The 24,395-nt window shown below is 42.7% G+C and overlaps 1 protein-coding gene across 5 annotated transcripts in view; it reads left to right on the top strand.

Annotated features, from left to right (window-relative positions):
- The first annotated feature begins 4,327 nt into the window (after positions 1–4,327).
- CPT1A (carnitine palmitoyltransferase 1A) overlaps positions 4,328–24,395 on the top strand; it is a 35,731-nt gene continuing 15,663 nt past the window's right edge. The window contains exons 1-9 of one of the 5 annotated variants that reach the window (XM_088166774.1): positions 4,350–4,440; positions 8,614–8,689; positions 16,692–16,771; positions 16,916–17,070; positions 18,073–18,212; positions 18,601–18,772; positions 21,879–21,980; positions 22,664–22,801; positions 23,677–23,754. In XM_088166774.1, the coding sequence (XP_088022900.1) occupies positions 16,930–17,070; positions 18,073–18,212; positions 18,601–18,772; positions 21,879–21,980; positions 22,664–22,801; positions 23,677–23,754 (771 nt within the window). In that variant the 5' untranslated portion in view covers positions 4,350–4,440; positions 8,614–8,689; positions 16,692–16,771; positions 16,916–16,929. Of the gene's footprint in view, positions 4,441–4,998; positions 5,022–8,613; positions 8,690–16,691; positions 16,772–16,915; positions 17,071–18,072; positions 18,213–18,597; positions 18,773–21,878; positions 21,981–22,663; positions 22,802–23,676; positions 23,755–24,395 lie in introns of those variants that run through there. The other 4 variants (XM_088166771.1, XM_014873550.2, XM_088166772.1 and 1 more) reach the window with 4 other exon arrangements.

The raw sequence follows: 24,395 nt of genomic DNA, 5'->3' as shown, positions 1-24,395 counted from the left end.
TGCTGTGCAGGCCACGCCAAGAATCCCACCAGGTACCTGAGAGCATTGTCCGAACACACCTTGAATTCTGTCAAGCTTGGTGCTGTGACCACTCCCCTGGAGACCCTGTTCCAGTGCCCAGCCACCCTCTGGGTGAAAAACCTTTTCCAAACATCTAACCTAAACTTCCCCCAACTCAGCTTCATGCTGTTTCCTCGAGTCCTGTCACCAGTGACAAGAAAGAAGAGATCAGTGCCTGCTTCTCCTCTTCCCTTCAGGAGAAAATTGCAAACTGCAGTGAGGTCTCCTCTCAGTCTCCTCCAGGCTGAACAGACCAAGTGACCTCAGCTGCTCCTCACTCAGCTTCCTCACCACATCCTTCACCATCCTCATGGCCTCCTTTGGGCACTCTCTGACAGCTTGATGTCATTTTTATATTGTGGCACCCAGAGCTGCCCCAGCTCAGAGCAGAGCAGGACAATCCCTGCCTTGCCTGGCTGGCCATGCTGGGCCTGATGTCCCCAGGACAGGCTTGGCCCTCCTGGCTGCCAGGGCACAATGACTCAGATCCAACTTCCCATGGAGCAGGACCCCCAGGGCCCTTTCCACAGCTCTGCTCTGCAGCCTCTCATTTCCTAATCTACACACACAGCCTGGGCTGCCCTGTCCCAGGTGCAGAATCTGGCACTTGTCCTCGTTAAACTTCGTACAGTTGGGGATTGATTGACCATCTCTCTAATTTGTCAAGGTCTCTGCAGGGCCTCTCTGCCCTCCAGGGAGTTGACAGTTCTTCCAATTTGCACAATTATTTGGAGAACAAATAAATTAATACTTTTCCTGCATCATGTCACGAAAGGTAAATGCTGCCATTTAGTGAGACTGTACTCATGCATAGTGTACCTTGTCAGGGCCCTGAGGGGTATTCTCCCTTCACCTCTCCTGGGCTTTTGGCTGCCAGACCTCAGGGCCTCCTTAGAAAAGGGTGCAGGTGTCTGGTTTTTAAATGAGCTGCTGGGAGAATCTGCTCTGCAGGGTCCCAGTGGGGCTCCCTGCTTAGCTTGGGAGTGGCTTTGAAGCACACAGTTTCATTCTCGGTGCCTTCCTGCAGCTGACTTGCATCTGGCTGTTTTCCACCTCGACAGCCTTGGGCTTGCCCCACTGCTGAAGACTCTGATGGTCTGGCCAACCCAGTGTGCTGTCAGAGGACCTGTCCTGCTCCTCTTGCTCAGATCCATGAGAAGATGCCCTTGTCAGGGAGGGTCCTGTCCTGCCTGCTTTGCCCTCACCCATGGCTCCTGGCATACAAACATGCCTACACTTACCTTTCCATGCAAAGCGACATTTTTGAGCTATTCTTCATTTCACGTGTTGCCACTCAGGCTATCAGTGACTGTGGAACATTGATTTACCTGTCAATTCTATATTCTAACTATGGGCACCTTCATTTTTAGATGCCATAGGTGATAAAATGCAAGGGAAAAAAACCAAAAAAAACAAGTGTTTTTGGCCCTGTCTAAAATGAAACTGCAGTGGAGTTTTCACTAGCAAGCAAATTGGAAAAATATCTGCTCAAGAAACTGAGACTGCACCAAATAAACTTGTGCTCTGAAGTCTTGAATAATTCAGTTCCAATGAGCAGACTAATTCTGTTACCTATATTAAACTGCTTGACATAAGCAACTTGAGAAAAAGTATTTTTTTAAAAACTACAACAAAACAGAGAAAAATAAAATTGCCCTGGAGATAGCCACACTTCCGGAGCAGATCCAGGTCTGGGCTTTGCCATGTTTTAAAAATAGGCAAAAGCACAAATAATGAAAGGTAGGTGCACTGAGTAAGAAAAGCTGCTACAAAGAAGTCATGCTGCAGGTACAGAAACCAGAAAGTCTTGAAGGCCTAGGGTAAGATAACCAAATATATTTAGGTCAAGAACTACATAACCATCATGGTAAATTGGTATTATTTCAGTCGGACAAGACAGAGATTATCATGACCTGTCATTGATTATTTTGATTTCTTTGGATTACAAGGATCAGAATTAATTGCAAGAAGTGTTACAGCACCAAGCACACGTGGTCTATGCTGATGATACTCATAATTTTTTTTTTTTTTTAGAAATTAAAAATAGAGCAATTAAAGGGAAAAAATTGAGTAAACTTTGCTGAGCAGTGCAAGGTTGCTACAAAAAAGCAGGCCATGCTGCAGGCAAGCAGAAAATTGCAGTTGCAGCCACGGGCATCAGAATCACCTTGTATCTTATCACCTTCTTAGCTGAAGAAACACAGTTAGGAGAGGAGATAGAGCATTTCAGCAGTGCCTTCCACCACAAGAGAAGGCAGAAAATGTTCTGATGAGGTTGTTCTTACAGAACTACCCAACTGGCTTCTGTGGGTTAATGGGTGAATAGAGCCTGACCTAGATGTCAGTGTCAGGACCAGGCAGGATTATCTGTGATGTTTACACTTGCCTGCTAAACAGAGCCAAGTCAGGTTTAGCTAAGTTGCAACCATCACAGCTTTACATAGTTTTCATGTCTTTACTAAGGTTATCTGCAGAGGACTTAATCATGTTGAGTAAGCTCTCTGTCTTGATGCTTCCTAATTCATTACAGCTCACACAATTATTTGGAGAACAAAATAATTAACATCAGCTTACGTTCTCAGCTGACTGATACTCTCCTGATTTCATGTGTAGATGAAAACAAGGACTGGAGACGAAGATATGTACACAGGTACTGGTAGAATGAACAAAGGCAGATTTGTTCTTTTATGTTCTTTTCTTTTTATACAAATACCTTGATAGCAAAAGGCAAGATACAATAAAAAGATACCTAACAAGACATTTTAGGCTGCCTTTGTGCCTAATGAAAAACACATAGATGATTTTTCCCACCCAGTTACCTTCTTGTAACTGTCCACCTTACATTCCTATCCACTATTCCTATTCTAGCCAGACATATGTAGATATGAGTGCTGCTGATGGCTGTAGCTGATTTATTCTTTTGTTTTCTTTCTCTCTCTGCTGATATTAATAGATCTAAACGCTTCTGCTTTTTCCTCTCCTCGCCTTGTTTTTTGCTAGGTTTTACATTTCCTTCTGAAAGAATAACAACTTGAAATTGCATCATCAGGCATACAACACTAGAAGGGAAAATTCTGACCAGAAGTGGGGGTTTATTTGCATTGACACTGCATGATCTTCAGTAAGGGAAAGATTTAGTCTGTCGTGTCCATGCTTCTGGATTTGGTCCCATTTGTGGATTTGGAAGCTTTCAGCCACATCCTGGAAATTGCAGCAGGAAGGATTGCATGGCCGGGTGGGTGTGCCCACAAGGGAAAAATGTAGGAATCCCAGCTCTTAGCAGTTCAAAGAAGACTCTGTACTGACACCACTGTAGTCAGACAGGCCATGACCTACCTCCTTCTGGGACAGAGTAGTCTTCCAGCTGCTATCATGCTAAAATCAAACAAAGCATCTGATATCCAAGCTCTTGAAAGTGGCAAGTTCATTATAAATTCACAAACTAGTCATTTACAAACTGGCTGCCATTCTGCCCCGAGACTGGCACCTTTGCATTTTAATTACTTCCATGATTTTGCGTTTTTAAAAGAATCCAGTCGCTTTTACTGAGATGTATTGAGTGTACTTATTTCCCTCAGATCCCAGTATTTGCTGGAGCAGAGTGGACTGGCTGGTCCTCCCCAGGGGGGGCTACGTTGGCTGCGTGCTGGGGCTCCCATACAGAAGGGGAGTCCCATAGGGGACTGAAAGCTCTTGCTGGCGCTCCCCGGGGCTCTGCCCTTGTAAGGATATCGCTCACCTAATGCCCTGCGCCAGGCAGAACCCAGGCTCAAAAGACAAAACTCAGATGAAAGACCCTCCAGCCAGGGCTCCCGAGCAAAAGGAACCAGGAGGGAGAGCTGCCGCTGTCCTGCGCCTTCCCTTGGAAGCTCCTTCACACCCCCATCTGCACTTGCTCCGAGATGTGACCCCATTCTTGCCAGAGCCCAGGAGAGCCATTGCCTTGGGCTCACAGAGGGGGCTGGGGGCAAATCTCAGCTTTCCTCGGCGGTGCCTCCACCAGCAAACAGGTGCCCTAGGCGCACTCCTCCTCCACGGAGAGCACGCATCTCCCCGCCCCGTTCCCAGCCCCGGCTCCTCTCCTCGCAGCCCCCGAAGCTTCTTTTCCGCGGACGCTCGCCAGGCCGGTGGGACGGGAAACACACAGCGACGGCGTTTCCCGGCTCCTGTCGCAACCCCGGCATCGCTTCCCCGTGGGTCCCGGCTTCCTGCAGCCAGGCTCCCCCGCCGGCCCGGCCCAGCCCAGGCCTCCCCGCCCAGCTGCGCTCCGCCTCCGCGGGGCGTGCAGGGGAGCGGCCGCCGTCCCATCGCTGCTTGCCTTGCCGAGCGGCCGCCGCGGCGCCCGGCCCGCTCAGCGCCCGTCCCCGCCGGTCTCTGCAGGTGAGCGGCACGGGCTGCGGGCTGGGGCAGGGGTCGGCGGGGGTGCCGGCCGTGTGCCCGCCGTGTGTCCGGCTGATTCACCGCCGGCTGCCGCTCCCCTCCCCCTTCAGCCGGGACGCTCCCGCAGCGCGCCACCGTCCGCCTTCCTTGGGGCTGGGGAAGGAAGGGCAGCATCGGCGACAGGCGGACGGGCTCGCTTGGTGCGGTTTTAGCCTAAGTATTGTTTCCATTAGGTGGAGCACGAAGTTCCGTGGTGCGTGTGCGAGCGTGCCGGGCGCCGCTTCCTAAGCGCGGCTCGTCCGTGCTGGAGGAAAGGGTGGTGGGCGCGGTGCTGGAGAGTCCTGGAAAGGCGCGGTGTCCTTGGCATCGTGCTCGCCATTCGCCCCGGCTTGAGGAGTAGTGCCTTAGTGCTGCAGATGGGGGCAGGGGAGCGGTGTGACACACGTACACCGGGAGATTGGCTGGATCTGTGCCGCCGCCGAAACAAAGGTGACACCGGTCAAACCCGGCTTCGTGGGTTTGACTCGCAAGCGGGAGGAGTTCCGCGTCTGTGGAAGGGTCCACGCGGCGTGGCATCGGTGGTGGGTTTTCAAGTGCGGAAACGAATTTATTGTCTATGTGTGTGTGTGAGAGAGAGAGAGAGAAACTAGTCTATGTGTCCGTGTGATTCCAGCCTGTAAAACCTATAAAAACCGCAGTCACTACAAACTGCTGGAACAACAAATACAGGAAATGTAGTATCTTGTTCAAGGCGTGACAGGTTTACTGCATGAGAATGCTAATTAGACTTCTTGTAAAAAGATAGATCAAGATTCTTGCAGCATCACGGAATTACATTTTCTCGCCTCGTATTCCCGCAGCTTTGGTCTTTGCGCTATGTTCTCTGGTTTAAAATAGAAAACTGAACCTAAAATATTACTTGGGCTGTGATCCAGTTATAATAGATGTGTACTAGTGTTGATGAAACTGTAACAGGAAGCACCTTTTTTGGAAAGAGAAAAGTACAAAGTAGGACCAAGACAAACGTCTCATTCTTTGAACCTGGCAGTTCGTCAGCACTTAGAGGACAATCTGCAGTCTGAAGGAAATTGCAGTACAGAAAACTCTCGTTTCCTTTTCACGTGTGTGTAGGAGATTAGCACTGAAAATGGAGATCTAATGCCTTCGTTCTTCTTTCATTATGTTTTCCGGAGTGTCTGACGCGTTCGGTTTCCAGACCTGCTGACTCCTTTACGCTTTTTCTGGCCATCAGGACTGAATGCTACTTAAAACGAGTGTTGTGGGCTTCCCTGGTAACTAGCAGGTTCTTTTCCTCTTGTAAGCATATCAATATAAACTAATGATTGCCAGTTTACAACAGCACAGGTGCTGGTGTGTGGAGCTTTGTTATCCTTGGAAATGTAACTTCCCATGTTTACACAGGTATCGGGCTCTGTCACGGCCGTGACTTAGTTTGAAAGTTAAGTTGATCGGGGTGCTTTTTAACATTTTGGGGTGTTTCAGCCCCGACTGAAGAGCTTCTTCCAGGAAGAAATGGCTATTCCTTGTTCAAGAAAAGCCTAACCCTGAACAACTGAGGCTGGAAATCGAGCGCACCCTTTTCCCCGGCTCGCCGAGAGATGCGCTTGGCTTCTTTCACGCCTTGCGGTCCTTTTCTCTGGGAACTTTTGTTTGGCAGCGCCTTCCCGGCGCGCGTGGAAAGGCCTGGAGCGGCCGGGGGCGCGCGGGCGGGGCGGGGCCGCGGCGGCGCGACCTTTCACCCACTTCTGGCGGCGTCACGTGAGCGCGCCCGGGCAGCGGCAGCGCGCCGGGAGCGCGCCGGGGGCGGGGGCGCGCCCGCAGCTCGGGGACGGCCCCGGCTGCCCGCGGTGCGCGCTGGGGAGCGCGGAGAGGCTGGAGCGGCCGCGGGCAGAGAGGGGGGTCCTGTGCCCCCCGAGACAGCGAGCAAAGTCCTGTGCCCCCCCCGGGCAGAGAGATGGGTGCTGTGCCCCCCCCACCCCGGGCAGTGAGATGGGTGCTGTGCCCCCCCACCCCCGGGCAGAGAGATGGGTGCTGTGCCCCCCCCCCACCCCCGGGCAGAGAGATGGGTGCTGTGCCCCCCCCACCCCGGGCAGTGAGATGGGTGCTGTGCCCCCCCCACCCCGGACAGAGAGATGGGTGCTGTGCCCCCACCTCGGGCAGAGAGATGGGTGCTGTGCCCCCCCCACCCCGGGCAGTGAGATGGGTGCTGTGCTCCAGGATAACGAGCTCGGTCCTGTGCCCCCAGGACAGAGCGGCAGGGTGGTGAATCCCAAGTCTTATCTCAAAAGTCTGGGGTGAAAGGCTAAGATTTAAACAAATGTTTGTACTAAAAAGAGAAACAAATAGCACCCCCACCCCCCGAAGAAAATCCGCTAACAAAACCCCAGCCCGTCAATAAAACTCCAAAGCTATGCTTTTTTTTTTTTTTTAAAACATTTCAAGCCCGTTGTCTTTGCCCTGCAGCATGCTTGTGTCATAGTCCTCAACTCCACACATGTTTGGAAAAACACAATCCAAATGACTGAATCCACCTTCTTCAAGTCTGAACTTCAAGTTAACTTTAATGTGAATGTCAGTTTGAATATTTTTGCAAATCTTTGGAACCGGTTCTTCAGTCTTAGCTTCGTGCAAGCTGAAAGATCTTATTGAGATCTTTCAGCCTTGTGCAGTAAATGGCCATTGAGAGCAATTAACTCAGCTTGGTTTTTCATCACCACACATTGTTGTCCATCTTCCAGCATCTCCTAAGTCCTAAAATGTGACATCTTTTATGTCTCGTAAGTCCTGCCACTCCAGAAACATTTGTTGTCATAGGGAAGATATAATTCTTGTTTACTACAAGAGCACAGAAGCTCATTAAGTTCAAAGAGAGAGAGAAGGGTTCAATAATCTCGTATAATCTGAATGCCTTTTATAGCAGTTAAAAATAAATACCCAAGTCTAGAGCCTAGTTTTTATAAAGTGGGGAGTTTTCTGCATGGTATGATAACTATGCAGTGTTTTAGCAGAGTATGCTTCTCTCTTAGTCAGATTATTCTGGATTTCTAGAAGGTCAGAGGATGTAGCTTGCTGGGATGTGGACAACATAACGTGTATTGCAGTAGAGGCTAGAATGATCTAAGGGGCCTAGGAACAAAATAGTCCTGTGTAAGGAAAAAAAAATCCCTAGAAATAATCCAACAGTTGTAAAAGTTTCTGTTTTGATTTTGGAGAATGTTGGTGGTTTGTGTTCATTGGGGCGTTTTGGGAGGGTTGTTTGTTTATTCGTTGAAGTGTGCATTTCCATCTTCTACAGGAGCATGCTATTGGGAAGAGGAGAGAGATCATATGATCCAGAAATTGTAGGGATTAATATACCTTAGGGTTAGCCTAGTAATTAATTAACAGATTGTTTCCAAATCTCTGCTTTGCCTGTTTCCAGATCAGGTGAGAAGAACAACTTACTCACTATGGCTTTTCTCCTTGAAGTGCCAGTGAAAACAGTCCGTTCTCTGAACACCTCTCTGAGAAATCTTGATGGCATCTGTGTTGAGTCCAATGGGAGTTTAAAGCCTGCAGACAAACAATTGGTTGGATGTCTTAAACTGAACACTGAGCCTAACATTGGAGTCTGGCCCCTGAAATTAACTTGCTTGTCACAGGAGCTGGCAGTCACTACTGGAACCCTCAGAAATAAATGAGTGGGGAGCACATGAACTCTCTGTCACTCCACAGTTCCTCACCATCCTGGACATGTTCAGTGTAAACAGTGCCTTTCAGTGGAATGGAAAATAGTGTTTCAGAGCCACTGTCTGTGACTATTTTCTCCATTGGCATCAGTTGTTCTGAAATGGTTCCAATCTGATCCAGCCCCTCTGAGCTGTGTGTGAATCAAAGCTCAGAGTGCTTTTCTTGACTTTCTGTTTGAGAGCTGCAGCTGAGCGATTGCCATTGCTGTGCTGTGGTGCCTGTGAGGAGCTAGCAGCACTGGGCTGGGTCTGCCTCCTGTGGTGTCCTAACTTATTCAGGATCCCAGGGGCAGTGAGCTTCTGGGATGGAAGGTTTGTGTGTGACAAATAGATCTCAAGGCTGCTTTTGGGGAAAACAGCTGTTTGGGTATGTTTGTGTTGCATTCATTGGCCTCTTTGTCATTATCTCTTTCCATCCATATAGACCTGTTGCTCCAGTTTACCACCGAGGAAGGGAATAAGAAAATTGGCCCAAGATTCCAAAAGAGATATCTGCAGAGGTTAGTGGATATATTCACCCACAGTTGATCTTGGAAAACTGCTGAGGTCAGGATGTAAACTAATAGTGGGACAGCAAGTTACTGAAGACTTCTTAGCTGTTCTGATTTCAAACTCTCTCCAGTGGGTGAGGCTTGCTGTGGGTCCCAGTGTTGCTGTAGCTGGGCAGATACATGTATTCAGTTCTCCACCTTGGCTTGAACCACAGCATTTGTTCATCTCTTAGTTGTGAGAAATCCCTAAAGACATTTGCAATTCCAAGAGACCACACCTGTCAGGTGTAGGTGAGGATGGGAAGGATTGGAGCCAATGATTAGCAATAACCAAATATGAGAACTTGTCCCAACTAAAGTGTCATGAGAACCTGTCAGGTTAATTTTGTTTTCATCAGTGGTATGTTAATTCAGCTTTTAAAGGAGAGTGACTCTTTGGTTTCTGTTTTATTTGTATGCCATAGTCATTAGGTTCACCTGAGAAGCCTTGAGTGAGCTTAATTCTTGTGGCTAATTTTTGCACAGATATGATTTGGCTTCATTCCTCTCATATTTCTCGTGAAGATTTTGTGTCTGTAAAATATGATTAGTCATTGTAAGATAGCTGAGTTCTTGGTAAGACTTGAAAGCAGCGAGTATCTGTGTCATCCTGTATACTGAGGCATGATTAGACATTACTGAAGGTTAGTAGGCAAGAAGCCTAATTTAGAAGCAGAAATTCTCAAGTGAATAACTGCATCTGGTTAATCTTTATAGTAAGTTCAGAAGTCAGCACCTTGTGGAATGTTGCATGAGCTAAGTATAAACTCAATAAACTGCTCTTTTTAAGGCTTTGGTATCTTGATACCTTTTTTCATAAGTGCAGTATACAGGGAGGTGCCATTACCTAAGAGAATATCCAAGAAACAGAAATGAAAGGTCAGGCAGTCTTTTTGTTCATATGTTTAAATGTTTCAACTGCATATTTCATACTGTTTACTGAAGATTCTATAGAACAAGACCTGAATTTCCTTGGAAAGGCATAGAACTCTAGACAAATTTGCTGCCTATTTAGATTTCCCTTAAACTGAATACTTTTTCTATAGCTTTAATTTTGTTCAGCTATGCATCAAAGGAGCACCACATGCACACAAGTAAAAGCATTTTTGGCATCCTTTTGGCATTCCCTGGTTAGCTGCCATACCTTATTGATCCTCTTGCAGTAGGGCAGAATTTTGGCATTTGTGTGAGTGGCTGCCTCCCCACCACTGTTTGACCCAAGAGTGGATGGGACCTGGAGTTACTGAGTCAGTGCTGGATGCTGTTGTACAGTATATACTTCAGTGCCTGAAATCATTGTTTTTATAGCAAACCCCATGAAAAACCTCCTTATATTTTACTGAAGCCACATCCATTTTATTATTGATAATACAGTCATTTTTAGTTTGATAGGAGCAGTCAGTGTTTTCTCTAGAAAGGGGTATAAACATGTAACGTTGAATTTCAAGCTTATTTCTTTGTTAGGAGCTGTCAACTCTGGAAATCTACCTGCTGCCTCAAGACTGGCAGACTTTCACTGGGCAAGGCAGTGGTGTTCAAAATACCAATATGCATTTGAAAACCTTGTGTAATGGCACTTGGTGCCATTCAGCAAAGGCAAATTTACTGGAGTAATGTTGAAAAGCTGAGATGAATCATTTTCTGAATGGTTCATTCTTCAAAGACCAGCTTTTTTTATCCTCCAAACTACTAGCATATTTTTGTCAGTTGCAGAAAACTTGTTCTTTTTGAATATTTGGCTGCTACTACCAATTTGAATTTCAAGGAATGCTGTTCATTTAAAGCAATTGAAGCACGAGACTTCTTGTTCAGGCCTTAGTGCTCTGTAAGTTTATTTTTTGCAGCAGATATCTTATGAAAACTCCTACTTTAAATTTCTTAAAGCATCTCTGCAGGTTTGCTTCAAGCCCTTAATCCTCTTACTGGCTCTTCACTGGGCTCTCTCCAGTAGTTTCATTTCTCTCATTGGAGAGCCCAGAATTGGGCAGAGTTTTTGAGATGGGGCCTCAACAGCCCTGAGTGGAATGACAGAGTCACTTCCCTCAACCTGGTGGCAAGAGCCCCCCTAGTGCCCCCCAGGATTCTGTCAGCATCCTGTGCAGGTGTGCCACTTGCTGAGCTTTCCTCTCCAGCCGTCAGTGCCTGGTGTGTGGGGCTGTCCTCCCCACATGCAGGACTTTGCACTTCTCCTTGTCGAGCTTCACAAGCTTCCAGCCAGCCTGTTGCTCCACCCTGTCAAGGTCCATGTGGATGGCAGTGAAAACCTTTAATTTATCAGCCACTGCTCCCAGCTGCAGTCCCTGTGCTTCGCCAGTTTCAGTTTGGGGTTTTTTTACCTCTGGTGGCTGGGGGGTTTTTGTTGGTTTTATTTTTTTTTGCATCCACTTTCTGGGATGACTGTATAAGCCAGTTAAACTGTGGAAATAAACTAACAGGCTAGGAAGTTGAGGATGTTGGCACTGGCTTTGTTGTGCTTCACTATATATCATTTCACTGCAAGCACACTGTCCAGGCAAAGCCAGCTGCTTTTTAGTTTGTCTGAATACTTTGTGTAGGTGGTACTGAAGGCTTGGACTGACAGGACCATCAATAACAAAAATCCAACTGAAACATGTAATAAATAACGTGTGGAGAGATTGCATAGACATCCCAGTGTTTGGAATTCTCTTTCTTTTGATTTAGTGCCTTTTATGAAATCAACAGATAGGAGCATACAGAGTTCTTTATAAAGAACTGTATAAAACAAAACTGATCTGTATAAAGCAAAATACATTCATAGTTTTGTCTTTTTGAGAGATAGAAAATGCAAATTTCCATAGTAATGGCTTACCCAGCTCAGAGAAAATACTTGGTCACTGTCTCAGCACAAACACAGCGCTGCTGTTCAAGTGTTTAAATGCTGGCTTTAATTTCATTATGTCTGTCCTCAGACTCTTAAAATTCAGTGACCTACCCTAAAGTCAAAATATGTTATCACTAAACATACAAAATCAATCTTTTAAGTGTTTTCTTTTAAAAGCTGTAGCAAGCTCACCTCCTGAAGAGAGATCTAATGTGTGGACAGCAAGATACTGGATAAAATGTCTTCAATATTTTCAATATTTAGAGAGGTTTCAGACTTAAAGTTTTTTTTACTAGACCTTTTGGGAGCTCCAGAATTATTTTCTAGTTCTCTGTGGCTGCTTTTAACATTCAAACAGTAACTCTTACTGATTTGCATGTTAATAGAAATAGATTCCCTCTCCTTCACTTTTCTCTTTTAAATAAAGTGGTTTGGGGTCAGACCAAGACTTTGGGGTACTTGCTTGGTTTTCCAAAACGATTCTTCAATCAAGGTGTCTAGCTTTAAATGGAAATTTTAATATAGTTTTAAGTATGTTTACTTATTAAAATTGAGTTTAATGTACTCTCATGTGATATTTTTCTCCACTGTCATCTTGAAAGCTTCCTTAAAAAATGTCATTTTAAATAATTTAGATCACACTTTTCTCCTCCCCAGTCTCTATTTGAAACCATAGTGCCAAGCTAAAATTTGAAGTTGTAAGCTTATTTTAAGAAACGTATGAAAAATTCTTCTGGGTCAAGTTTCTGTTGCAGTTCATTGGGGTTTCAATTTCGTTTTGGGTTGGGTTTTGTTTTTTTTTTTTCCTTCTAAGATTGCCTAGTAGGAATTTGGCAGGAGTCAGAAGACAGAGCCTTTGTCATAAGATGCTTTTCCTTGCTTTATTGGTGGTGCCTTGTATCTGCCTGAGGATATGAGGACTTCCAGGTAATTTTGAATTTGGAAATGCCAAGGTACAGGTAATTCTGATTTCAGAACTGCCATGATAGCTGTAATTCTGCACGTCTACCCACCATCTATGAACACTGTGGCTTTGATGTTTGAGGGCTCTGACAGTATCAAACCTGTGTGTGCTGGTTCATAGACAATTCCTCAGAGAAACGATATGCAGCAGCCATTGCTTTTTGTAGAAAACTGTCGATTTTTGATTATCCAGGTAGAATAATTGGAGAGAATTGTTTTGTGAGCTTCGTTTGGTTACTGGCAGTCATATGCTCTGCATATTAAAGCTAATCTATAAATAGGTGTCAGAAACCTGGGAGGAGAAACTAAATTATCAATGTACCTTGGAAGTCAGAGTCATAGAATTAAGTCTTTCATCAAGGTTGTTTGGGATCAAGTGAATGAGATCTCTTCAGTTTTCCTCTGTGTTTGTTAACTTCCTTTGCAGGAAAAGAAACTATCTATGGGAAAACCGTTTTTAAGTAATATGTCTCTTTTTGTTAGATGTTTAGAATCCTGACAAGGAGAAGTGGCAGGGGTTTTCTATTCAAGAGGAAGAGGGCACGGGGGAAAAAGTGAATTGCATGATCCAAGCAATGTATAGGAAGCATGTGACATCTTCTTAAACATTTGTTTTGAGGCGTAGGTGGTAACTTTATTCTTTTTAACACTATCACTTTATCCATGTGAAGTGTATGAAATCTACAGAAAAATAAAAATATTCATACTCAATAGCGGTTTCCAGGAGTAAGTGCTTGAGGAATTAATACCTGGTTTTGTGCAGTGTAATGTAATGCAGTTAGCTTTTGTAAAAAAGCTTGCTGCTTTTTAAAATGCACATGGCAGTTCTTTTACCGTGCTTCAGAGACATTGCCACTGGTAACTTCTTGCATGCCTGACTTAAATGGAAGCATCCTGCACACAGGAGCTCTCATAGCCTCAGATTTTCCAGAGCTGAAGCCTTTATCTCCTTTTGGGATTGCAGGAGCATGTAAACCCTAACATTGACTGTTCAGTGCCTGCAACCTGAAGTCATAAGGTCTGTGAGTTAAACCTCAGTCTTTGTGCTGTAAATGTCCTGAAACTGCAAAAATAACAACGTGAGGATGCTTTCTGCATGGTAGATGTAGCAGCATTATTTTGCAGACCATCAGCAAAAAGGCTTTCTAGCGTGCAGTGTGTTTTCTTGGCTTAAAAGTGACATCCAGCCTAGCAGTGCTTGTTTATAACAATGAGGAAAAAATTGTGCTTAGTTTAGTTTGGCTCAAGCAGAGGTATGAAAAAGGAAGAGGAGAAACATCTGCAACTGTTACAGCATGTTTGAATTTAAATAAAACCAGATAAGAGCAAGGAGCAGGCAGCTTTCTTCTTTAAATAAAAGAAAAACTCGCAAACAATCAATAAACCAAATTTTAAGGGGCAAACCCGTGGGGTTTTTTTTAAGGTACAAGAGAACACTGAAAGGAACGAAAGCAGCCATTTCAGATTAGTTGTAGAAATTACTGTGCTGAGGTTGTTTGGTTGGTTTGTTTTTTTTCCCCTTTGAGTAAGTCTCTGCTAGCAAAGTCCAAATCTGCTGCTCTGTCGGGAAGGAGTTTAACGAGCGCACGCTGCGCAGCAATGCGCGGTCAGAAGGCGCGGTGGCGGTGGCGGATGCTGCCTGGGGGCCGCTGGCCAGTGGGATTTAGGAGCCCAAGGCTCCGCCCGTGCCCTTTCCCCCAGTTCGCTGGCGAGCACGTGGCGGCGCAGGAATGCGGCCAGGGGAAGCGCGGCTTGTGATTAAACCCGGCCTTAGCCCAGCCAAAACAAGCGCTCAAAGGCGAGCGGAGCTCGGCAAAGCCTTTGGTGTCCCGCCCTCGTCGTTCAGGGCACTTCTAAAAGATTTTTCTTAAGTAAAGGGAAAGGATATGAAAATAAACAAGCCGTTTTATTGTTTCGCCTCTTAACGTCAAGCAATACAGTCCTAGAACTGGACAGGGCTCGTTTGCTAAATTTTAATTCATTAAAATGTCGGGCTGACTGTTGATGCTTGATGCTGTTTATAAAATTTTTCTGCCTCGGGATCGTAAAAAAAGCACATGCTTAAAAACGAAAGGGTTCCTGAAATTCTTTCCATTCAGAAACAAAGAGGAGGTTAATTATAAATTTCTAGGCTGAGGAGTCACAGGGGAGTTGAAGGGTAAGGGAAACTAGCTGATCTTGTACTTGAGACACTGGCATTCCAGAATACAAAATTGCAGGAGTGAACTGAGCAGAACCTGTTGGTCTTCTTGAGACAAATCCAGGTGCCCGATTCTCTGCATGCAAATACAGTTGCATTCTTTGTATGTGTTATTTGGTGTTTTATCATCCCCGTCTTAACAGTGCCGCTAAACGTATGATAAAGTCTTAAACTTTGCAAACCCTGTTGAGTTCAGGTATATATCCTGTATTGCTGCTGCCTCTGCCTGTTTTATTGCTCTCTTGTCAGCTGGTGATGAGCAGTATGAATGAAAGAATGAATGGATGGACAGCTGGCTTTGACTTCCTCATACTTGCCTACAGCAGAGCCCATATAAGCAGTTGTTAGTGAAGGAGTCATTAAGCACTACAAATTGCAGCTGTTACTCGGGCACACAGGGCTTGTGTTAAAGCTTTTGAAACTGGAGCTCAAAGCCGGTTTGCATTGTTGCCCTTTGTTCTTCTTTGTTATTCTAATCACACACTACACACACATAAATCAATTGCGTGCTATCTGTAGGATACTGTGAGCTTCAGGTGCCTTGATTGACCCAGCACACAGCTTATAAAACCTGAGCAGTGGCTAATCTGTGAATTGCCATTAGGCACTGCAGCAGTAGTTGTATTGCAGAGGTGGATCACTGTAGGCTGCTCCAGGAACAGGCACATTAAATATTGTAAAGGATCCGTGCCTCTTGGCCAGCAACCTTAATGCATGATGTGCAACAGCACTTAGCTCATTCATCTCTGCCGAGTATTCCTTCTCTTTCTATATTGTGTATTTATTTCCTAAACCTGCTGTTGCTGCTGCATTCCAAGTGCCTGGTTGTCTGCTCATACAGCTTGGCACCCATTCTTTGTGTTTCTGATTAATTTGGTTGAGTATTTACAGACTTGAGGAGCAGCACTCCAGTCAGAACTAACTGCTTTTGAAATGCCCACCTAAATTGCACTGGTTAGTCCTCAGGTGTTGTTCAACAGGGGATGACAGTCTACCAGAATTTAATTACTAGCTTAAGGTTTGCAAACAAAACGTAATTTTCAGCTTTTAGGATTTTAAAAGGGTAAAGTAGTTGTACTTTTTTTTTATTTTGCCTACTGAGAAATGCCAGTGCCACCTTAAAACATTTGGTATTGATAATGTGTTTTGTACCAGTGAAAATCTCAATCTAAAACTTGCTCTTGAATCCTGACCTACAGATGGGGTAATAAATTCCACTACCGTTTAGTCATACTTCTAGGAGGATATTGGTTTTAGGGCTATGCGTGGATGTTTTGGTGAGCTAATAAATTAAGTTGGGCAAGAGACTTTGGAATCATGATGGTCTCCTCAGGAGTGCATAGTTTTGACCATTTCCATGTTATACATAGAGTCTGACTGCAGAAATCTACTTTCTATTTGTAAGTGCTCAAAAAACATTAGTCTGAATCAATAATTAGTGGGAATGACTTCCACGGTGTTTATGTATAAACATTGGCATGGTTGTTGATATTTGTTTTGGCAGTTAAACAGAGCTGCATTTCCATGAAATTTCATCATAATTTCAGATGTCTTTGGGAAGGTAATTTTGCTGACAGCTGTGATTTGTTTTCCTCAGCTCTGCATAGTTTTGATTTTTGCAGTTATTTGCCAGTCATGGCACTGAGCCACAGGGAGTATAGCCTCTTATTGCTTTGAGTAATCATAATGAAACTAGGATATGAAAAAAAAATCGGGAGAAGATATGGCCAGAAACAGCTTTGTTTTTCTAGCTGAGGTGAAAACTTTAGATACCTTTTGTTTCAAATAAAACATTTTCTGAATCTTCTTTGAAATCTAAGATGCTCTGTGATATGCTTTTTCTAAATGTTTTGGCTTCCTGTTCTGTTCTGATTTTTTTGATGTATTGCATATATAGGTGATATGCAGCTGTGATGCTTCCAAAATGCCTGAGTTACATGTGTGGGTTTTTTTTATTCCATTTGCAGGTGTTCTGGTTAAAAGTGGTGCCTTAAATTAACCTTCAGGACACTCAGACTGAAGTGCAAGCAGAGCCTGTAAGGAAAAGGCAAGTACTATATGTAAATGTTTTATACTTAGAAATCTTTGCCGAAATTACGGTGTAGAAAATATCTTGCTAGAAATGGACTAGTTCCCAATTCCTTTGGACAAGAAGGAAATATACTCTTTTTAAACTTTGTTTTTTTGACAGAACTCTCTCTGAAAATGGCGGAAGCTCATCAGGCAGTAGCTTTTCAATTCACAGTAACTCCAGATGGGATTGACCTGCGTATGAGCCATGAGGCACTCAAACAGATTTACCTGTCTGGTGTCTATTCATGGAAGAAGAAGTTCATCAGATTCAAGGTATGCTTCACTAGTCCAGTCCACCAAACTTCGGGGTTATTTAATGTTTTATGAATTTATTGAAGTTTTTTTAGGGAAAACTGATTTTTTTTCCCTTATGGTAAATAAAGTTCCTCATTGTGAAAGGGATTTTATTTAAGACTAGGGGGGCTGAGGAAGGTGGCACAGGGTGATACTGCAGAGACTGAAAGGGTACATATTTTTGATTTATTCTATGGAAGCAAGATGAAGCAGATACAGAAATTAACTCGAGCATCTTCATTCTCTTCATAATGCACCACATAATTATGTAATCTTTTAGCAGAAGTCAAAAATACGACTAGTTGTGATTTTTAGAGTCCTATGTCTTAGAGGTACAAGGCTACACTCTTTATTATAGCTAAGTATTACTGTTTCTGATGAGGTGTTTGATGTAGATTGCTATGAATTTATTGTTCTATTCATGGAATTATAATTCTAAATATCTGTTTAATTAGTAGCAAACTACATAACCTACAGGCTATCTTCAACATCTCTTTCAAAAACATAAACATATTAACAGAAATCTTACTAAATTTTACTTACAAAGCCATGAGAAGAACTGTTTAAATTACATAAAAAACATTAATGCTGGTTCTCAGTGTCTTATTCAGTGGAATATTTTTGTCATGTATTCCTGTAGAAACGTCTCAGTGTAAATCGAAATTATTGAAACAGCATTTGTTTTTAGAGTTGTTAGTTAGTTTCAGTATTTTTAGTAGGACTTGCAGCAGGATCAGTGGTGTCTGCAAGAGAATGTAAAAGTTCCTTTCCCTATCGATATCATTGTTACAATTTTCTGTAGTAATCAAACTTAAGTAAATCCATTCCCTACTGTTGAGATATGTACGAAAATGTTGGACAATCTTAAGTATTTATTTATAACTAGATGACTTCAGTACGTTGATTTTTGTTTCTTTCTGTGGTAATATGAAGTCAGTCACTTTGGTATGAAAAAAATTATGTGAAGGCTTTTCTTTCCAGAATGGAATTATCACCGGCGTTTATCCTGCTAGCCCATCCAGCTGGCTTATTGTAGTTGTGGGTGTGATGTCAACCATGTATGCCAAAATTGATCCTTCCCTAGGAATAATAGCCAAGATCAACAGAACACTTGATACAACGTAAGTAGAGTGTTCCTCTGGAGGGAAATCAGCTTTATTTGCAGCTACTCTTAAAGCTATTCCTGTTAAAATGTATCGGTTTTGGAACAGCAACTTTGCGGCATGGCAAGACAAATTGACAGATGTGGGAGGGTGTGAAATAGGGAGCTTGTTGTACCAGTATTGCTGCAGTTCTGGGTATTTGGGAAGCACATTTGGGAACTTTTATGGCCTTTGATGTTGCTGCATGAAAAGGTGTTTGGAAAGGAATTTATGAAAGCAAGCTAAGCAGACATAAAGCTTGTGTAAAGCCTGTCTGTACTACTGTTTTTTTATGTTTGCAATACCAGCCTCTCTTTGGAACTTAGGTGGACACTGACTGGCATGTGCTGGCTTTTGTTTTAAGCAGTGGCTATATGTCAAACCAAACACAGAACATTGTGAGTGGAGTGCTTTTTGGCACGGGGCTTTGGGTTGCCCTTATCGTCACGATGCGCTACTCCCTGAAAATGCTGCTCTCCTACCATGGCTGGATGTTCTCCGAGCACGGCAAGCTTAGTGCTGGCACCAAGTTTTGGATGGTAAGGCTTTGTTCTGTCTTAACTTCTACCTGATCAGTGTTCCAAAGCCTTAAAAGAAAATTTTGTAATTTTTGTTCCTTTCTTGTGTTTTTTGTGTCATGGGACGGGGGGCTGTCAGGTAGCTATTTCTGCTGTCACCCTTCTAATGCTGTAATGAAACTATTCATCATGGCCTTCTGGAAGGAAGAGTAAACACTTCAAGAATAACTTGTTAATTTGCCAGCACCTTGGGCCTGTGTGACTCAATGCCTACTTTTACTCTGTGTGCAAGTACAGCTTTAAGAACTGTGGCTGCAGCACCAAAGAATATTGTTCTCACAGAAAGTGCTCCCCTAATTCTTTGTTGTAATGTTAGGATTTCTAGTCATCCATTATAAAATTATTCTTATGCTTGAAGAAAATATTGCTGAGTGTCCTTTCAACTGACTTATTGGCATGCCTCCAAAAAGAGTTGGGGGAGAAGCATAAGGTGTAGGTAGGATGTTATGCAGTTTTCAGATAAGGGTGAGGTGAGAGTGGTATGTCACCTGTGGGCTGTCGTGGTGCTTTGGAAAAGGATTCTTGAAGGATATGATAAGGTATAAAGTGAGGAGATGTAGATGTTGGTGCTGCAAGAGATGAAGTGGGGTTTTGCTACTTGGACTCAGTCCTTTCATCTCACTTTTGCCTGTATTGTGGTAGAAATAGCTTAGTTTCTGTAGTGTGATAAAATAAAATCTCTGCGGCCTCAAAAATTCATGGATGTGTGTTAAACTAAGCCCGGGTCATGATTTACTCTGGGAGCTATTCAAGGACAGTTATCCAGAATGGTGTACACTAAAATAGAGTTTAATGTTTGTCTGTTACAAATGAAATTTCTAATTGCTGGTTTCTCCTGGAAGTGGTATCAGCCTCATGACTCAAATTGGTACCATCCAGAGGCTCTGAATGGTAAGGCTTTCTGTCAATTGCTTGGAGCTGTAGCTGCCTTGGTTTTTAGCATGTCCTACCAGATAGATACTTCAAAGCTCTTAATATTGCCTTATCAACCTTAAAACAGTATGAACTGTGATGCTACTTACCGTGCTGTGTTGCATATTGTATTTATCAATTTTAGTCTATCATATATGTTGCATATGTATTTTGTTGTGTATTGTATATTTTTAGAAGTGGAGAACACTGAAGGTGTATGCCCAACAGTGTCTCATCTACACCTACTATGAAGGTCTATTTAACTAGACCCAGCAAAAGAGAAGACTGGTTTCACTAGTGAAACACCTCCAACTACCTTAGCTTTCTAGATTTTTATAATCCTGTTTTCTCTTCAAATGATCATGCAGATCAAAAACATGAGCTCTAATTTTAGTCACAGTACAAAGTGATTTTTCAGACTGGTTGGAAGTCTGGTGGCACTTTTAATCAGGATATTTCACCTTGTAAAGTCAAATTTCCTGTACCAGTGTTAGGGAGGGAAATCCAAATATTAGTTGCCATTTAAAAAAAATTGAATTAAAAAATGGTAATTATGTGTGAACAGATGCAACATATGTTAGAATGACATTATTTGCTGTGTCTGCCTATGAAATCAGAGATGTAATGAAATGTGTGTGTCTGTCAGAGCACTTTATTGGCCTCACGCTATTATAAATTCTCTATTACAAGTTTTCTTAAGAGATAAATACTGTGAAATGTGTTTCCTGGTTTTTGTCAGTTGAGCAGGTACTCTCTTAAAATAATTTTAGCCTTTTCTGGCTTAAGAGTTTTTGGAATGAAATTGTCTCCACGTATGAAATTAGATTTCCAGATGAAAAGCTGAGCTTTTTCTTTCCCACCTGTTTCCAAAATTATCTTGTCCTGAAGCACGACTGGATTTCATGGGGCAGATCACTGTGGTGCTGCCCACGTACATCTGATGGTTCTCATGCACATCCATTTGCAGGGAGGTCTTAGTTGCTGGTAATACTCTGCAATTCCTAGTTGTTCTGTGCTGCCTAAAATTGTCTCCTCTGCCTGTGCTGACCCAGGAAAGTGAGAGGGAGGAAAAGCTTTACATCCTAACAGTTTTGTTAGGAGAAGTTTTCAGAGTTTAGTAGTGAAATGACATCCTTTGTTTTATTGTGTCTTGTCTCTTGGCTTGTATACACTATCCTGTGAACTGGAGCAAGATTACACTCAAACAGTGAAAATTCCACTGGATTGTTGGTGTAACACTTCACTGGACTTTGGTGCTGGAATGGGGTGGCAGTGTCCACGTCCTCTCATGAGTAGCCTTGAAGTTGCATGGTCTAGAATTTCAGCTTAGTGTGTGCTGCAACTGAAAAGTTGAGGTGGACAGAAAATCTGCTTCTGTTTGCACTCCCCTGTGGAACACAGGAGATTCTCTATTATCTGAAGCTAAGTTCTCTCTGGCTTTTTTGGTTTGTTGCTGGGGTTTTTTTATGTAACACAAGCACTGAGTATAACACTGGCATGCTTGCACAATTTGGTATGTTCAAATCATGCAGTAAACTACCTGAGATGGATTCATGCTTGAATTAACTCCTTGTAACATTGGCCCTGTTATTGATCTTGAGCTGTAACTTTTGGAAAACATTAAACCATGATAAAAAAGCATAATTATTATTCTTCAAGGTTACTGTAGTTATCTAGAAACCTTAGCTGAGTCACAGGCTTGATAATGATTGTGTTTTGAAGCACAATTTAGATATGTTTCTAGTATCTACAATGTAATATAGTAAAAGGTCAGCTGTAAACGTGGTCTTTTTAATCTTTCCAGGGGGGAATGTCTGAAGAAAAGTGCTAAGTACCTGTATTTGTGTTGAGATCAAGGTGTGCCCTTGCATAAACAGCAGTATTGCCTGTGACAGGATGATGACTGGGATGTCAGGAATGACCATGCCTATCTTGCTCTTCCAATGACATGGTGCTTAACATTTAGGAAGTTAGTTTCTGTCCAAGTCGTTTTTTTACTTGTGAAACCATGATAAATTTGGTAGCTTCCTAAATCTAGTACAGTATAATTTACCAGTGAAAAGGACTGTGAGTTACATTACACGTTTACTCTGGCATTTTTCTTTCATTGGACCTAATAATTTGGTGTGTTTATTTTATTTTTGCTTTTCTTCAGACCCTTGTAAAGCTTTTCTCAGGGCGAAAACCCATGTTATACAGTTTCCAGACATCTTTACCACGACTGCCAGTTCCAGCTGTTAAAGACACAGTTACCAGGGTATGTACACTCACCAATTCCTTTTCTTTAGTAGCACAGCATCCATACCTCGATGCCTTTTGGGGTGTTTTTGCCATGCCTCATGAGAAACTGCAGAGTGGTATTAAAATGGTGGAACAGATTCAAACTTCTGCGTGGAAATTAAAATAAAGGCTGTGACAAACCAGTGAAACTGGGGACAGTTTGGAGCCAGTGTGATTCACGTTGGATGACACGGTGCCTATTGCTGGAATGCTGTGCCACAAAGTGTGATTTCCAGGGTTTTTGAAGCAGACCACTTTTATTATCCTCCCCAGCTGTACAGTGTTATTAAACGTGTGTATTAAAACACAAAACCTTGTAGCAAAGTGTGTAAATATGGCGGTATGTCACAGAAACTGAAGGTTGGACTTTTAGAGGAGAAAAAAATAAATCTGTCTGCTACTGAAGAAGCAGCATGTCTTACCCTTCAGAGTGGAAAATCTTCAGAAAGTTTTGCTGGCAAATGTCTGAAAAAATATTTTATTTTTTGAAGTTTGCAGCAGATTTTTAGAAGATCATGTAGTCTTATTTTAAAAACATGGTATTTGCAGCCTTATGGCTTGAGACTGGATAATCTTTGCTGTTCAAGTGTTTTATGTAGGACTGGTGAGAAGCTACATATTAGTTCCTGTAGTGATGCTGATTCTTTTCTTGTGTTCTAGTATCTGGAGTCAGTTCGACCACTCATGGATGATGAAAAGTTCAAAAGAATGGAGGGTCTTGCCAAAGATTTTGCATTTAATTTGGGACCAAGGCTTCAGTGGTATTTGAAGCTAAAATCCTGGTGGGCCACCAATTACGTAAGTAGATAAATAGGAGGCTCAGTTGTATTTGTTCCCTGGTGCTCTTTTTGGCTTAAATCCCATTATTTCCTAAATGTGAAAGAAGGAAATTGAAACTGCTTAATGTTTTTAAAAGTACACGTGACTTTGCAGGTAAATAATTTGTGTGATTTAGTAAACAGTGTGGTGAACAAAGGTGAATGAAACTTGAAAAAAAAAAAGTCCTTATTTTGCGTTTTGTTATTCTGGGAAATTTTGCTGTTAGGGTTTGTTGTTTGATTGCTTTGGAGGTTTGTTTATTTCCTTGTTGAGCCTGGTAACTTAATAACAGGCCTGGCTACCCAGGTAGTTTAGAAGGGTGATTTAGAACAATTTTTTAATACAGAGCAGCTAAGGCATGTATAAGAAAAATAAAAGAACTGTATCAATTGAGTTGTTGGTCTATCTTTTTTTTTCTTACCAAAAAAAAAAAAAAAAAAAAAGAAATCCAACTCTCAACATCATAGTGAGAACTGTAATGTTAATTCTTTCTTGATATATTATCTAATGTGCCTGTACCCAGGTCACCTTATCTGTCCTGGCAAAGACTGTAAAGGATTCAGGAGATCAGATACATTTTAAATATTATGTGGAGATCATGACTTCTTTGAAACCTTATCAGAGAGATATAGCTGAATTTAATTTGGTTCTCTCACCCTTTTCTCCCCTGTTTTCCCTGAAGTCTGATAAAAATTAGCAGGGCAGGGATTATTGTCTTTTTTAAATAGGGAGGCAAATTAGCAGTTTCCTTCCTACTTCTGTGTGGAATGTTGTCTTGTGGAGCCATCAGCATAGAAGACATAAACTGTGGAAATGATGAGATTTTACTGCTTTTGTTTTTCCTTCCTGTGCAGGTTAGTGATTGGTGGGAAGAATATATCTACCTTAGGGGACGTGGACCAATTATGGTTAATAGCAACTATTTTGCAATGGTAGGTGAATCCTATAAACACCTTTTGTGCCAAGCACTGTAACATTTCTGGCAGGTCTCTTACTTCATGGTGTCTTTCTGCTTAGAAACCCATTGCCACTGAGGATGTAACCTTTGTTTTTCTTTCTTCTTCAGCCAGTGTCTTTGAGGTGCCTTCAAGTATGTCACATACTTATCTTAACAACCCTAGCACAGCCTCCACTTTGGCAAAGTCATGCAGTAATGACTTAAACAGTTTTGTCCTTCCTGTAAAAAGCAATATTCCAAAAGCTCCATGTAAAACTTCATGGGTAACACAGCTGATGGAGACGTGCTAGCTCATGCTACAAATGTACGTAGGGGAAGTGAAATTGTAAAAGACTGAAAATTAGAAAGAGAAAAAGAAATATGATGGTCTTGGACCAGGTTTTATGTAGCACTGTCTTTTCTACTCAAATGATTAAGAATGTTTAAGGAGATTGTGACTGCTGAAGAAAAGTTTCATCAGCTCACTACACTTGTGCACTTCATAAATTTTAAAGCCTTTTCTGCATTGTCCAGAATAAACTTTTAAGAATGTGGATGAGAAGTACTATCAGGTTTGGGTTGGTTTTTTTTTTTTTTTTTTAATTTAGCCTGGTAATCATTAACTTATGATTCTTA

Source organism: Sturnus vulgaris, chromosome 6 (assembly GCF_052056855.1).
Source record: "Sturnus vulgaris isolate bStuVul1 chromosome 6, bStuVul1.hap1, whole genome shotgun sequence".
NCBI classification, from domain to species: domain Eukaryota; kingdom Metazoa; phylum Chordata; class Aves; order Passeriformes; family Sturnidae; genus Sturnus; species Sturnus vulgaris.
The sequence above is the reverse complement of the archived record's forward strand: the minus strand, read 5'-3'. Positions and strand labels throughout refer to the sequence as shown.